Source organism: Haliotis asinina, chromosome 7 (genome assembly GCF_037392515.1).
Source record: "Haliotis asinina isolate JCU_RB_2024 chromosome 7, JCU_Hal_asi_v2, whole genome shotgun sequence".
NCBI lineage: Eukaryota > Metazoa > Mollusca > Gastropoda > Lepetellida > Haliotidae > Haliotis > Haliotis asinina.
This window is the reverse complement of record NC_090286.1, coordinates 4,067,428-4,085,293: the sequence shown is the minus strand read 5'-3', so window position 1 is coordinate 4,085,293 and position 17,866 is coordinate 4,067,428. Positions and strand designations below refer to the sequence as shown.

Below are 17,866 nucleotides of genomic sequence, written 5' to 3'. Positions count from 1 at the left end.
GGTTGTTCGTGAGTACGAAGCGAGCGTTGTGGAAGTGTGTGGTGTACACTAAATCGGCTTCCAGGATAGGAAATGCTATTGAGATTTAGATTTCATCGAGTTATAAAATCAAAACTACTTACCTCTTGTAGTAAATCATTGATGACCAAAAGGATTTTGCATGAACATAAGGATTCCTTTCCTATTCTGACCCTTTAGTTTTTAGCATGAAACTCCGCCGGAGTTTCCTAAAAATAATAAACCCTTTTATCCATGTATACACTGGTTTTATTCGAATCCTCCGTACCACATTTGTGTCAGGAAATCCCTTGGGTTACCTACGGGCTAAATTAAGGGAAATATATTAACAATACAAAGCATATATATGACAGTATGATGTATTTCCAATAATGTGTATTGTTTAACACTGCTATAGGTAATATTTCAGAAGTGTCCCGATTTTAACATTCGTGGGTAAATCGTAATTGACATGCCGATCAGCATCCCAATCCAAACTCTGTGATGATGACCTTTTGAAAAGACCGTTTGAGGACCCTATTTTCCGTCCTGGGGCTCCCTTCACAAAGCAGCCTTAACTAAGGTTAACCTTAACTCCCATTCTTTAACACTGAACTAAGGTTACCTTAGACCTAGGCAACCTTAGTTACAGTGTTAAAGAATTGCAGTTAAGGCTTAACTTTACTTTTAGCAATATTACGGCAAGATCAAGACGATGTTGGGTGTCACAAGTTGTAACCAAGTGTAGAATCGAACCAGGGTCTCTGGGGTGACGAGCGAGAGCTCTAACCACTCCGCTCCTTCGAGTTATTACTTAACTGCCGATGCCACAGAGGTTCTACATTTTTCCATCGTCATGTAACTTGGATGGAATGATGTTATAATGTATTGCTACTTTAATTAGTTTGCGGTAATTTGTATTCAGTTGCAAACCAAAATAATTAACAATTCAATTATTGATTGTATAACATTTCTTTAATGAAATCTGCTGTATTCACATTGAATTCTTGAAGTCGACAGATGTGATCTGCGTAGACACACGGCACATACACCAGTGAGCAACGTAATTTTAAATACATTTATCATTGTTCTCGTGAGCAAGAACTGAAACGTGTATATCGTAAATGTGAAACGTGTATATCGTCTATATGCACGTAAAACATATATAAATGTCAGTGGGCTGCACACCAGATAAATGTGCATCAATGACAATAAAGTACACACATGAAATAAGCAACCAGCGGACCCCGTGGCGGTGCGAGGCACATGTGACATTAACGAGAGCCTACATCATCAGTTCAGTCTAAAGCTGATAGTAAAGGTTAATCGGGAATCGGACGGTAAAGGAACTCAATGGGAAGCCACCAAACAGCTAGCAATGTGGTAAATTAACAATTGTATTTAAGATTAACCATGTTTTCTAATTAATAAAAACATACACCACAACTTACCTGATTTACAGTGCCTCTACATCTTTGGTATTACAGTGACAGTGGTACTACAATGACAGTGCAAATTCAAAGGCAATGTAATAAAAGAGAAGGGGTTTTAGCACAAAAGACAGGGCTGGTAATATTCACCTCAGACCCCCATTTTCAAAATGAAGCCTAGGCGTCTTGCAACTATAAATATAATATGAGACGAGAGGCAAGATTTTGTCTTGTAAAAGACTTCAGAAAATTCCCCAACTCCATGTGTCAGAAAATGGTGACAAAGACCACTGGTTTGAACTACCTTGTAGCACGTATACCCTGTAGTACCTTCCAGACCTCCAAATACAGCACACCACATCCCTTCACTGACTACCCGCATATACACTGCCATGTAGCATCATGGAGCAGCGTTTAATTATTTTCCTTGGAATTGGCGAATTTTGTTGGGTACTGATTCAAAATATGCAACTGATTTTGAAAAAGGAGATAACAGGCGTTTAATAACTGTTTTCTTTTACGTAAATCCTTTGAATATTTGACCTTTTGCTGCTAGTATTTTTCTTCTCAGGATCAGTTCCTTGTGTAATTTATTTTTTTGGCAATGACGATTTCCATATACCATAACCAAATATCTTTCTCATCCTGCACCAGGCAGAACATAAGTCACCTGGGACGCTGAAACAACGTCAAGACATGCTGATGGACAAAGGTTGGTCTTCAGAATCAGCTTTCAACCTTCCCACGGTTTCATGAAATATTATTCTCCCTTAACCAGCACTTCTCTCCCTTCTGACTGTCATTAAATGTGTAATATTGTGTTCAGCTGCCTCAGAAACGAGTTAGGTGTAGTTTATGCCTCAAAGACGGGACATTCATGAGGACGCGCGATGACACGAGGTAATATGAGCTGACTTGATCGCCCCCGATTCCCTTCCTTCACGATATGGCGACTTATATATAATTAGGAAGTACTGTTGCTAATCGGATCTCGATGACTACGAATTCACCAAATGGGAATTCAGCTCAGTGAGGGATCGTCGTTATGTGCCAATCCTGTTACACCTATATCCAGCTGGATATATAACCTAAATATATTAAAACCTTCATTTGATTTATCCACGTACATGGGACGTATCATTAAACACGTCTAATGCTACATTATGATAGCGTAAAAATAATTGTCAGTTTCCAACATTCGTTTATGATACATGGCTATTCCTACTTAAAAATAATAATAGTTGCTTTTACCTGTTTCGTTTTTTTGAAAATTACTCCAATAAATCAGAAAGCGTGAATGCCTTCAGAAGTAAATGTCAACACTCCTTGTCATTGTGTGAGTGTTGTCGTGATGTCAGTACTATCTGAGATAATAAAACTGAAATGGATACATTTGATAGCTCTGCTTTGTCGTATGAATAACACATGAGGACTATTCATTAATAAGCCGCGTCAAGATTTACTGTGGGTCTATTTTACATGAAGTCACGCAAGACTGGTCTAAGATTTGGCATATCCTCTAAGGAAACAGCGTCTCCACATACGTCGATGAATGGTGTTAATGAAAAGCTTCCCGAGGTCGGAGTGAACGTAATATCAATCTCCAGCACACGCTAGCTGAACTGTTACATAGAAAGGAAACAATTTTGTGACAACAGCCGACGAGCGCTGATGGTAGAGGCAGCGTATGGTCGGTACCAAATGGTCGCGAGATAGGTCGATATACGCATCTTGACTGTACTAACGAGGAAATGGTAAGAGCGGGAAGGATACTGACTTATTGATCGGCAGTGGTTGGACCGTCCGTCAATCATAAGGACTTTCTCCAACAGGGCCACAGTAGAGGGCGTGCTCTACCCTACACTACCATTACGGCCTATGTGTGATGTTCCTCACGTGTCAAGCCAATAGCGACTCATTTGCTAGCAACTTACCCACAAAGCTTCTTACTGCCCCGAAGTTTCAAAATGTAGAACGTGTGAATGATCCGAAGTTTTTTATGGATGTATTTTTCAAAGAGAAGTATAATGAGGAAGTGCTTCCCAGGTGTGAGTCCAACACCCCTCGGAGAGAGTGATACTCTTCCGTCAGTAAACGCTGAAAATCACAGCTGATGCTCAACGTTGTATGCCGCGTTGATAAGAGATTGTGGAGAAGTGTGAAGGAGTTTTCAACTTGTTTCATCAAGATGATTCTGGATTTAAGGATTAACGCTGATTCTATATAATGGCAATGGCTAATATGAGCCACAAGTTCCCCTTCTGGAGCAACGATACCCTGGCAAACCGATGGCAAGAAGAAAATAGTTTTTACGATGTGATAACTAGTTTCAGGGAGAGTCTTTTTACTGTGCACAATACTACAACTATAATTCTTTTAACCTTCTATGTGCCTGTATTCCTAGTGTCCCTTGTGGGCAATATCCTGGTGCTGCTTGTGATTGCTCCAAACCGACAACTGCAAAGTGTCACCAACAACTTCCTCCTCAACCTTGCTATAGCGGACTTATTGGGTAGGTTGTTTAAAATGTTGTATACACTTGAATGTATGTACTTTTAAAAACATATGTTTTTTCATTGTCGGCTTATGTAGGGTGAATGTTTCTACGAAGCCGGCCATTCATATGCCCATTATCATCTACGGAGAAAGTATCTTTATGAGCCCCTTTTTATGGCCTGGCTTGATTATAATTGATCGGGCGGCCAGGTTCGTTAACCTGCATGACTGAGGGTTATGTACCAAGATTGTGTTGGTCGTTTTTGCGCTCTCGTTCAATACGTGATCATATATATCAGCCAATATGATACAGATAGATAAGAAACTTTATGGAACAGGCTAATATTTGAAATTTGGCATCATCATATGCGATCTGCTTATGGGAGAAGCTGAATACTCGGATCATATTGGCCGTTCTCCTCACCATCCACCGTACCCAACCCACACGTTGTGAGGTATACGTATGTCGAAACTTCTGCGGCGTAAAAATCTATCCTCTTCTCTAATATTTTGACTCATAGGAGATACATATTAGTGTCGTATTAAGATAATATGTAAGAACTGATTATTTGATCGTCATTTTACTACGAATATGTAATTTCTTTCTACCTGCAGCTTTTGGATAGCAGTGTACAGGATTGGTTTAACATAATTCTTCAGTTTATTTTTTGCTGGTTGTGTTTTACATATTATTCTCTTGACGTTCTTATATCCATGAGTATTTGAAATTCCAAATATACATTTTGCCAATAAAGGTAGATTAATTGAAATAGCAGTTTCACAGGCCCACATGGTTGGAACAGGTTCGCGTGATGTATATGTAAAGACTTGTATATGTAAAGCGGTCTCATGATCACACACACTATCCCTGTGCTACTCACATAACTGGCAAGTGAGTAGCACTCACTCCCTCATGACCAGCAAGATAGTAGTACTATCCGTCTCACTGCCCGCAGTAATAGTAATCGCCGCTCTTACTCACCACATCTTTCACATGTACCGTTACTCTGCTGTCGAGTCTACAGGCCATTAGGTTAACGACCAAACTCGACCATCGCCTCTGACTTGCACAGTGATAGGAGACACGGTCTGGCACCTACATTCAGACGATCTCTGAGAGCAATAACAAAGGCGGCCTGAGAGCCTCTACGGCACTCGGCGATGGTAACGCTATTCTCACTAGTAAAATACACAGATGAACTAGAACTCACTGTTGTATTGTAACCACTAGTTATGTTAAAGTGACTTATATAACGCTGTCCTAATCAGTAATCATATAATAATCAGTAATCATAGCCAGTAATAAAGATACGAGTGTTTCTCAACACTGAGGGATCCCATCTGTTTGTAGTTTCTGAAGGTTGAGTAAAGTTGAGCTTATTCGCTGCTGGTTTGAAAACATTGATGAACAGTCATTAAATATAGATTTAAGATGCATCTTGTGTGATGCCTACTGTCATCGTTGCAGCAAAACGTCATGATCACATCACCCTTGTTAAGAAATGAATGCGGAGTGCCTATTCAATCTCACTTTACCATCACACGAAATTCATTTGATCACAGCTCTTATGAAAGAGTTACAGTGTTATGAAAGAATACAACACATTTCACCGACTTATAAACTCTTGCTTCTTTAAATCATTTCTATGAAATATTTTCGTTTTAAATCTATTTCAAAAGTTATCAAGTTACATCATTTTGATTTTCATAATTGTATAAACGGTTAGATCAGCGACGTCAAGTCGTTTTCTACCCTCAAGTCATCTCCATGTTTCCACAAATGTAATACACCAACACTTGTGTTAAAGTTTAGCCGAAGCTAAGATATATTATCGTCTGATGTGTATGTACGTACATTGTACCTCCGTTAATGTACATCATATGTCCACTTAGTGGTGAAGGTGAAGATATCATGATATCGTCGCTGTAGTATGATATCGGTACTGGAACATCGGTTTTGTGGCAGTACAATTACTGTCTGTAGACTTTGGCAGCGTGGAATGGTATCTGTCTGGGGATATGTTAGTGTTACTGTGATATGATATCGGGATGCTGATATCATCACTGTGGCAAAGTATCGCTATGGGACATGTTATCTGCCCTCTGCATGTCCAGAACCAAGTGCAACGGATTATATAAATTTATATTCGTTTCCACCCCAACTTCGAGTTCACATTGTTTACTCTTTCATTTAAATCTTTTCTGTTTACTGATGTTCAATCCCTTGTCCATAACAGCAGAAATGTCTGCTGAATAATTATCAACTTTACGATAAAATAGGTCCCCACAAGTAAACACAAGCACCGACACTTGTCCATTGAAAACAGAAATCTCTGCTAAAACAACTATAGTGGATGGACCGTTTGTTTGAGAGCGGAATGGAGGGATGCTGACTTCAAGGCCGCGTCGAACCAAAGTAAAATGGTAAAATCCTTTGTCTGAGACATTTCGTTAACAAAATACGCTTACTTCCTTTCTTGGTTGGGGCTTTCATCGATTACATAGACTCAATCCATGTATTTGTTGTTTAACACCGAACGCAGCTATATTTCAGTGATATTACAGCTGTTTGGCGCAACCAGACATTCCAGTGATCAATATCATGAGTATCGATCTATGCAGCTGGGATACAATGTCAATCCGCTGAAATACCATGTTTCTGGTTTACATGTAAATGGCCCACTCAGACATATTAAACTCTGATTTCCCAACCGTTCTGTCTGTTGTTGTATCCTCGGAATGCCAGGGAACCAGGATTAAAATCAGTCATTTGACAATAAATGCTAGCACGCTGTACATAATTTTCAATTTTGTATAATCATGTCACTTGTACCAGACGAGTAGTTCATAGGCTGTCATCTTCAGAATAATTCTCCGTCTATGTAGGCGATTGACAGTGGAGTGCCATACCAACACTTCCATCTTTCGGCTTAACTTGTACTATGTTCAACACAGAGACAAGGTCACCGAGTAATTGGGGTACTTGTCACTAATAGATTGAAGTTTATTGTCTAAATGACAGACAACCCGACATACCGAACCTTTGTCGACAGTGCAACACTGAGCACGGTAGACTTTGGACAATCTGCCTATCGCTCGGCACTTTCACGACCAAAGAATTGACTTTTAAAAAGTGACAAATCAGCAATATATAGTGTGGTAATTTATAGCCGATTTAGTGGGAATAAAATGAACAGATGTATGAAAACTCGCTGATGAGCACATTTGAGTGGAATGATAGAAACTGACGTATCTTTAAGATTTAGAAAAGCGTCATACGGTTCTTCTTGATTCACAGCCTGAGGAAAGCTTTGAAAATGCTTCATTTGGAGACATACACATGGGAATTTAGCGAATTAGTCACAAGTTGATACTGGATAAAAACGCATATATTGAATTGTATCATTTGTTACAATGTTTGACTTGCCTCTGCGTGTGTTTGTGACCTGTGCCAAGGGATGGATAGGATAGTGTAACATTTTCACCATTTATAGCGGTATCTTTAGTACTTACAGTGATTTATAGACACATATTTTCGATATAGTACAGTGAGTTCGTACTTTTTGTAAATGGTTTGTCACATCTTTCAATATCTCACATTAACGGCTTATTTCATATTGAACCTCGGTCAATAGCTTAAGAACACACCATCAATCAACATTTCTTCCACCTGAAATATTTTTCTGCATTGAAAGTCGAAGCGAGATGTTAAAAAAGAATAAAGAATAAAATGGTAAAGGGTCTCCTCTGTTGGAGTTAATCTGAGCTTAAGGACCATTCGGATATCGTATAATCAGTGACAAACACATTCAACTGAAGTGGAGCGGTTTATTGAACTTACGCGTCTTGGTAAGGAGAGTGGGTTCCTGCAAGCAGGAAACTGTTGCCAAGGATACATATGCCTGCATCGGCATGGATATGCATGACCATTGTTTTCTAATAATGTATTTTGTTACGCACGTGTTGTTCTTTTCTTCACTTTTCTGACTGTTTTAATGTGTCTACACAAAGTGACATGCGCTGGAGTTTCACATAGTGTAGAGTAAGTGTTATTACACTGATGAAGGTTGGCAGTGAGATCGATCAGTAAACAATAGACGTTTTTACATGTTGTTTGCTTTAGCATATTCCTGCCCTGGGGCATAGGACAAAACACAGATCCATTAGGAACCACCATTGACCTGTGGCGCTGTTACGTAATGAGTTTAAAGATTTTTGAATTAGTCTTAAGATTTCTTTAACAATCTTGGATTACGAAATTCCTTGACAACCTTTCAGAGACAATCTGGATCTATTTCTTCAACGTAGTGACGCTCGGGTCGCTAGAAAAGCGATCGGTACGGTAGTCAGGTGCATTAAGTATTCCCATTGCCGAAAGGTCGCGTTAGTGTAGTGTTAGTGTCGCGTTAGTGTAGTGTTCTGGGTAGATGGATATTATGAGGTCGAAGGACAAGCTAGCTAAAAACAACTCACTTTGAGATTGGGGTATTGTAACGTAGAGGACAGATGTTCGCTCGCCGACTCGCTGTGGGTCGCTGTTGTGTAAAGGATTAAGTGTTCAGTCGCCGGCTCACTTAAAGGTCGCGGGACGCTAGTGTAGAGGATAGAGTGTTCGCTTACCGACTTACTATGAGATCTCAGTAGGGTTGTGTAGAGGATAGAGTGATCACTGACTGACTAACTGTAAGGTAATGGTAGGGTAGTGTCAAGGATAGAATGTTTGCTCGCCGGCTCACTGTGAGGTTGCAGTAGGGTAGTCTAAAGGATAAACCGATCGCCAACTTACTCACTTTAAGGTCACGGTAGAGCAACGTCAAGTATAGAATAATCACTGTGAGTTTGCAGAACGATGGTGTAGACGGTAGGGTGTTCGCTCGTCGACTCACTGTGAGGTCGCGGTAGGTTGGTGTAGAGAATAGAATGTTCGCTCGCCGACTCACTTTAACCTACGGGAAGGTAGTATAGAGGTTTAATCCTTCGCTCACCGACTCACTGAAGTTGTTAGGCAGAGGTTTTTGGGCAATGACCTGTTTGCAGTCAAGAAGGTAGTATAGAGGATACGACCAAGTCGATGTTATTGCACTGTATGGAAGTAAGGGAGTAAAACCTGAGGTTCTAGGCCCAAGAATACTTTAGATCAAATTCCATATATTCATTTCAGTCGTTCAATACGTTTCAAAACACTATGATATCACCATTGTCCAGGTGGAACACGATTCAAGCCTGCATGAGGTTTTTAGCAACGAAAATGAATTAGAACAAAGGCATGCTTGTAAAGGAGACACGCTGCTTGCGCCCTGCTTTTTCTATGCCACGATTGGGTAAATGTGATATTTCACAATATGCTACAAAAGTATGGACAGCAGTTCAAGAGTATATTTGCTTGATTATTGTTTTAAAAGTATATACGTCGGGGGTGTTTTACTTCATGCCATGACGTCCGTGTACTACCTGTCTGACTACATATTCCAACATAAAGACATACTGGTTTTTCGTATCGATAGTTAGAACTGACAAAATTTAAGCAGAACATTACAACATAACAGCAGATGGAGGATAGTTCGCTACGCCATCGAACCAATGCAACACACATTAGGAGAGACACCACATCATAGTAACGTGCTTCCATATCCCGCGACATAACACGCATACTGGGTCTGTGGCTTCGTTGCTTCCAAAATGCAGGGCACTAGGCTCGTGTATGTTACGTCAAAAGTGGGGCTTAAGTGACAATCCTCGCCAACCGCGGTGCTCAGCATGGCTATATGTTCAAGCCAATGGCTGGACAGTATTTTACTTATATTCAAACAGTAGAAAACGATTAACAAGCTTTTATATCAGCGGTTAAGAATTTCGCCCTAGTGTACGTCCTGTACTTCGAGTAATTTGGTTGAAGTCAGATATTGATATTTGACAAACATTCCAATTCCAGAAATGGAATGAATTGTAAACGCTAATGCGATCGTCGCACAACGATTATATGTACACAGCTGTTGGCTTGACTCACAGGTATAAAATGACACCGCATGTATTGATGTACAACCAGTGAAGATTCATTTAAGTATCCACGGAAATAAATTACTTTTATTATCCAGAGCATACCTTCCGAAGACATATCTCTGACCAGTATTACGTCATCTGTTACATAAAATCACAATGGACTCACGTCACGTAAGTAATGAAGATATTGGATAATAGAGAGTATTTTTGGACACGAAATATATGAACGCTCAACATAAACGATTTATTTGACAAAAAAAACCCAATGTATCTCCCGGTCGACGGATTTGAAAACGCTCCTTGCTAACACAAACAAATTATGATCATAAATAGAGGTAAGTCTCAAACAAAGTTGTGCCTGTGATTCTGTGCCTTCCAACCTGGAAATACCATCATATATCCATTGCCCCTTAGTTAAAGCTGACAGGTGTGCCTGTCTTTCATATACAACCATTTACTGCTCACATTGTTGTTGATAAACGCGTGATTGCAAAGCAGGTATTCAACGTTCTTGTCGACGCTTAATTAGCCTGGTTTGATAAACACGTGATGGATAATGCTAGGTGTATTTACAGTTAGGTAGGCTGCTGGAAAATATGTGACGTTATGTTTCCTAACGGTTTCTAAAAGGAACACTGTGTAATCCCACAGAAGTGGGAACACGCAAATGAAAATGTGTTGTGTGAAGCTTGCAATTGCAATTTGATGATAACGTGCTTGAAACACCTATGTAACGAATTTGATGTCGAACTCCGGTTGTCTCGATGTCTGCAATCTGTTTTCTTTTCGGTTGCCTTTGCTTCCTGGTTTGATTGTTGTAATTGAGCTATAAATCTTTTGGGTCATAAATACTTGACATGTACATATCTGCCATGTTTTGTTTTTTCTTATCACTAAATGAGCATTGATATTCTACCTAAGCTGGAAATTGAAGATTTTCTAATCAGTCAACTTTCAATAATGATCAAATGAACGTTAAATCCAACTCACTCTATTCTGTATAACTGCACATCCTCATTTAGGAGGGCAACACGCATGATGTAGCACAATGCAGCTCATATAATGATATCCTTCTTTTAAATGGACATTTAAAATAAATAAAGTCGGAGCTTTGTCCATCTCGGTGAATTTGTTGTGTACACTGATTCTGAATGACATTTTCTTGGAATAACCTGTTACAGCTGAATCAACAAAAACAATCAAATCCATTTTATTCTTCGAATTTCGATTTTGTTAGTTGTGAGCAATAAATGGCAATCTATGATATATCCCTTAAAATCCTAGAGAATGACGGGTAACCCAATTGTCTGATTCACCATAATTCCCAATGCTCAGGTTCGTCCTTTTGGCATGCAAGAAACGTTGGAAGGATTGGAGTCCCGTTACGTCTTTATTAAGCTTCTAGAATTGCAAACATGAAATCGACACTGAAGTGTTACACGTCCAAGACCTGCCCCAAGGGAGGATGTCTTTTTACATGAAACCCACGTGCTATGATTAATTGCAATCCTGTTTTCGTCGAACCAAACTACCGGCCTGTAGAAGTGAGTTTAGTCTTACTACGTTTTTATCAATATTCCAGCAATATCACGACGGGGACACCAGAAATACTCTTCATGCTTTGCATCCATGTGGAGAATCAAACCCGGGTCTTCGGCGTAAGGAGCGAACGCTTTAACAACAAGGCTACCGCCTCTTCCTTAGAACATATGGCAGACTTTGTGGTTTTATATTTTCCATATTAATTGCATTCTTTCGATAGAACTGTTATAGCAGTCAATCATAATTTAATGTCTAAAGTATTTAACTAATTGGAATCATTTGGGAAGGGTTAATAAAAGTTTTTTTTCTTATAAAATGACAGAATTCGATTTATCAAATGTTCTTTCACGAGTCAAACACATCTGGACTTTATAACTGCACATCTTGTACATTTTTAAAAGAGTAAGTGTCATATTCTTTGTGTTAAGATCTTTCTAAGGGCTGTTGATGCATGACAAGAAAATCTAGCAAAGTTGACGTGTACACAAGCACATGATTGCATATTGTCATAACCAATAAATGCAGCGGAAATGATATATCGACCTTTGTAAAGATTCGGTATGACTACTCGAGTAGATCAGTTCCCTACTCGTATTATAACGATCTGACAATCCAGAGGTAACCTCAGTTTGGTGTCATAATGACATCATTGTCCATCAGTTATCACAGCAGTCGCTTAACTGTTGCAGATGTAACTGCTTTGATCCATCTTCCAACGGGGTTCCGTTCATGAAGATTTAGTGGGTCTGGATGGTATTGATATTCTGAGGGTCGATGAGGTGATTCCTGTATTCTGCGAAGAAGTAGTCTTCAGGGTCCATTGGAACAGATTGGTGACGTTGGTGAATCCGTCTCTGATTCGGCCGATCGTGCACATGTATTTCATATAACTCCCTGAAACAAATCAATAGCCGAAAGTACTTATCGTTAACGGGTCGGTCATGCGATACTTGAAACAGTTGCCGTGTCGAAGATGTTACGGCAACTGAATAGATGCGTACTGTCTCTGGCAGCTAACTCTTGCATTAACTGAGGTATTCTGTATCCTTTTCATCAAAAGCAGAGGCACTATCCTTTTGTGCGAGACTTGTCTCATTTGTGATGATTAAGGACAGATCTCCGCTACCTTTTTCGTTTGTCTCATACACTTTGTCTTTTTTGGCAAACTTCACACAGAGCATCAATTTACGTTAACGCACAACCTAGTTGGTAATTTAACGCAGTACTTTCCAAATTGACACGATAGAGTTAACCTTTAGAACGGTATTTTTTTCTAAATGAAATAAACGAATATACTTCGTTAATGATCAATCGACAAAGTATGATCACACATGTTGTCTTAGGTCAACCCGTGAAGGTCCCGGGGTAGAATAGGCCTTCAGCAACCCATGCTTGCCATAAAAGGCGACTATGCTTGTCGTAAGAGGCGACTAACGGGATCGGGTGGTCAGGCTCGCTGACTTGGTTGACACACGTCATCGGTTCCCATTTGCGCAGATCGATGCTCATGTCGTTGATCACTGGATTGTCTGGTCCAGACTCGATTATTTACAGACCGCCGCCATATAGCTGGAATATTGCTAAGTGCGGCGTAAAACTAAACTCACTCACTCTTAGGTCAATAATAACAAGCAATAGAATAAGTCAAACCAGTGACAACAGACGTAAGTAACAGTAGTTCCATGCGTTTTTCATTTCCATAGTCTTGTGATTATCTAAAAGCTTGAAACAAGCTTATCTCTTTTCTGACACCCGAAACAGTCCTGGAATCTGTTAGAAAGTCAGTGGTTTAAAACAGTGATGTGTCGGCTACGTAAGTCAGGTAAACGATAACTGAATCACTCCCGTGACTCTTCATCGGACACCCAACCATAGCATAACTTCTCCAACCTCCGAAACTTCTCTTACGATTTAGCCTGCCATCTTCACACAAAGGAGGATAACTCTGAAGTACGCCCATGATCATTAAGGGGACCTTCTTCCCGTTAGTTATGTTTCCTTGGATTTGAGACGCGTCCATGTGATGGGAACTTGTGGCCAATAATATGAAAGGAATTCATAACGAGATCAAAGAATTCCATAATGGATTATTTCAAATGCATTGTCCCCGAGGTAGACTTATGTTCCACGGCCTATTTCCCTTTAACAAAAAGGCGTGCAAAGTCATGATAGTGGAAATTATTGTAACCCATGAAATAAGATGAAAAGTACTGGCGGTTGCCAACGTAACAAGGAGGAACTTAATCCTACAAATTGATGAGATCTGAATAAATTTATGGCGTCACTAGCTCGTTTGGTATTTAAAATATGTCCTTGAAGACAAGCGTGATCCTCAACCTATTTGGGGTTTTAAAGTTGATTGCGAATCAGAGCCGGAGCTACAACGTTTAATGCCGCAGTATTAGTTCTTATAAGCCACCAATGAGCAGCAATGAATTGAATTAATGAAAATTTGGTTTGCCATTGCTTTGGACAATTCGTATGCAGACTTTATACGCGAACATTTCAATCGTTAAGTAAGGTCATATGGATACTGGTTAGAACTCATCTGCGTCAAACTCATCCTCGATATCTCCAGGGTATACGTTCCGAAAAGTCTCCACTATACCCTGGACGCATCTACCCGATAATTTTATTACCTCCCTTTGCTGGTTCCGCATTCTCACAGTAGCCAATCAGCAAAGCTGCCGTTATAACCGAACTTGCCAGTGTCAACAAAGGTAGCAGTTGCAACTGCGAAGGTTTGGGGAAATCATACAGACAAATTTATAGGTCGTAAACCTTTTTAAAAACATAAGCAAGAAATCCATCTACCTCTTTCAGAGAACTTCTGCATGTTTGTTTGCCAAGTTTAATCGGTTAGAGAATTTAAAAAGTGAAAGTGAGTTGTGATTGGTTCGCTCAGCTTCCCAGCGTAGACACCAGATTGGATAAAAAGCCAGCCAAGGGAGGTAATAAATTTATCGGACCGACCCGTAGATGCATCCAGGGTATAGTGGAGACTGTTCGGAATGTTTACACTGGAGATATCGAGGATGAGTCAAACTATGCGTCTTGTATGAGGCAAATCATGACCCTTGGTTGGTGCATGACACCGCACCGTATATTTCCATGTTCATGACATTAATCTTTGGTGTGTGTGGTCCAGAATAGATTATTTACACACCGCAATAATATATAGTTTAGGTATTTTTGTGTGTGGCGTTAAACAACAAACACAGTTCAAGCACCAGTATAAATGGAAATCACACCATCCTAACACGTGCAAGGGACAAAAACTCTGTAAACTGATATTTAAAGCACGTCAGAAGCAAAGTGATTTAATTAACGATTCATATATACAGACTGGCCTGCCCGGAGTCCAGTGATACAGGTTAAACTGTAAATGATGCTATCACAGTGGACTACCACTGTTTAATTGTCATTATTCTGAAGAAACAAGCAGTTCTACATGTATGTGAATTTAGACACGACCAACGTTTAACCATGTAGCCTCACCACATATGTTTGTTTATGAAATGTAAACTTTTTTCAAACAAGAGATGCTCGTATCCAAAGGCTCATCTTCATGAGGTAGCGACACCAACAATGATCGGTGGTGCTTTTGTACAGCGTATGAGTTCAACAATTGGCATGCGATCAACTTGACATGTTCACACAAGTGTCGGTTCCAACATGCCACACAAGTAGATGGAATTGGTACACCAGAAGGAAAGGTATACCTCTGATGGTGTTTATGTTTTATTAGAAGATTCCTTCCGTTGTTGTAAATGATCTTAACTTGAATAAAGGGATAACTGATGGCACCATCACGAAGAACTGCATCCACGTTCTTGGCATTGAGTTCGCATATCTTCCTGGTGGTATAAGAACTCTCACAACGGAAAATGCAAAACGTGGGACATCGTGAAAACATGGTTAATGAAAGATGCCAAGTGCGCCTGTATAACACAGATCATGCATAGAACATGCATAGAGCATGCCTACACAGGAAAACATTACGTTAGGTATTTCTATGGTGAGTTCAGTATTTGGATACGGTTTGCTCAAAACAAACAGAGCACTGCAACCTCCAATGTCTCTATGGGAATGGACGACCTAACCTTCAATTTCTTTCTGATGTTTTGTAATGAGATACACATGCTTTTTGCGCCTGTGGTATTCCCACACGGTAAGCAGGCAAGGACTAATTAGTTCTAGCATATGTCGAAATGTACATTTTCCTGATTCCCCTTCCGTGTGCTCATAGTTATCCTCCATTCTGGCATTTCGATTACGAGCCACTCATGTTGTATCGTTAGTCAGGTGTGTACAATTACGCCGGCAAAATATATTTTGCATTTCGGAAATGGCGCCATATTTTTAAGGTAGAATTTAAGAATTTGATATATTTAAAAACATATTCAGGTTTTAGTAACTTAAACTATGGAATACTGTAAGGTTAAACAAAACTTGTAAATAATTCAACGCGGTGCACTCGTTGAATTGGGAACGACTGCATGACTCATGTGTGAGTGAGTGTGTCAGTGAGTTGAGATGTAAAGTTATATCAGCAATATTTCAGCCAAACCGGGACTAAAAATAGTTCTAATTCATAATTCATACATATGATATATAAATCCCTGTCAACGAAAGAGTAAAATTACTAGACTATCAAAAATGAGATAAAACTAGCTAACATATATGTCTTTAATAGTGAAAAGCTTTTTAGGAACAATATACAATGTAAAAAAAAGGTTTAATGCCACATTCAGCAAAATTCCAACTTTGTGGCAACTGGCTGGACTTGACCAGGCAATCCAGTGGACAAGAGCATGAGCATCGATCCGCGTACTTGGGATACGATGACATGTGATATCCGAGGCAATGAGCCCGTTAGCCCAGCCCAGCGGGGGTATCTGAAAAAAACAACAACATCGATCGGGTTATAACTCGACAGAGTATTATTTACTTTCGAAATATGCAGTATTGTTTGGAAATAGTTATTTTAACCTACTTGTATTTGTAACAACACCAAACATTACATACATTTCATGTCAAACACATTCGTAAATCGACAATTACATCTAACCAGTTGCTGAATGAAAGCTATATCACATCAGTGTAATAAAAACAACGTATGAGTCTAACACGAAAATAGTGCTGTCGCACTAATTGCCGCTGAATGCTTTGAAAGGGCATGGAATCGTTTTGCATAAGACAAAGCCTTAAAATGTTACCTTTTGAAGTATTTTGATAGTTAATAGCCAAGCTCAACTCGTAACGGCGTTTTAAGTCAAATGATTCAAGTCCACAAATAATATAAACTCTTTTATAGCAGATATCCATATTATTAATTCGAAAGTCCTTGTACAATGTATTGAATAAGGCGAAGCTGGATGAAAAGGACATGTTGTCTCCCAAACTAAGATCACCGTATTCTAAAGTGCATATGTTACAGGGTCATGTAGATGGGGGGCAGTGGGATAGCCTAGTGGTTAAAGCGTTCGCTCGTCACGCCGAAGACTCGGTTCGATTCCTTACAATGTGTGAAGCCCATTTCTGGTGTCCCCCACTGTGATGGTGCTGGAATATTGCTAAAAAACGGCGTAAAACCAATCCCACTCGCTCATGTATATACAGGTCAGTGTGACAAGGTGACAGTTGACAAAGTAGTTCAGTTTGAGCTACCAAAATTGTTGATAGCTTTGGAATGGAGGCCATTCTGGTCGTAATGTGTGGAAAGAGACGTCGATATTGCATAATTTTACAAATCCACAGAAGTAATGGAAATAACAGGTACAGGTTTACGGACAGAAAATTTTCATTTCTACTAAATGTACTAAGGGATGTGTCTTTGTGTATGCATATACCACTAACAGATATACGAAAAGGTGTCGAGAAGTCATTACAATCCGACCTAATCTGAATCAAGTCGTGATGATTATCGGAATATCATAATATACATGATCAATTGGGCACATTTTTTTTCTATTATAACAACGATGTGTTAGAATCTGTTTCCCATCAACTCGTAGAATGTGTCAAATGTTGAAAATGACGAAGACAAATCTTGAATCACTGTCTGCCTCTTTACAGAAGTAATCCTGGGTCGAAACTCATCAGTACTTCAATCTGAGGGAGTCTCTTGGAATGTATTTAAGGAACAACTTAATATGGTATTGACTAGATGAGAATATTTGGTCCATGAGAAATATGAGGCATGTACATAATGTCTACACACAGCTTATTTAGTAATTCCTTGCACGCCCATCAGCTCGTTTATTGATCAGCAGTCTTGCGTTGTTGTCTCAGGTTTCATGCATACTTTCTGCAGACCGGTCACCTTATTACAATAATGAAAAAAATTACTGAGAATCAACAATCAACGGTACGTCAAAGTAAGTGCCGAACTCAAAACG

At 39.6% G+C, this 17,866-nt stretch overlaps 1 protein-coding gene across 1 annotated transcript in view; it reads left to right on the top strand.

Moving 5' to 3' along the window:
* The first annotated feature begins 2,965 nt into the window (after nt 1–2,965).
* Nucleotides 2,966–17,866, top strand: part of LOC137291435 (QRFP-like peptide receptor) — a 53,129-nt gene continuing 38,228 nt past the window's right edge. Inside the window, exon 1 of the mRNA XM_067822785.1 lies at nt 2,966–3,939. Within this exon, the coding sequence (XP_067678886.1) occupies nt 3,654–3,939 (286 nt within the window). The 5' untranslated portion in view covers nt 2,966–3,653. The remainder of the gene's footprint in view (nt 3,940–17,866) is intronic.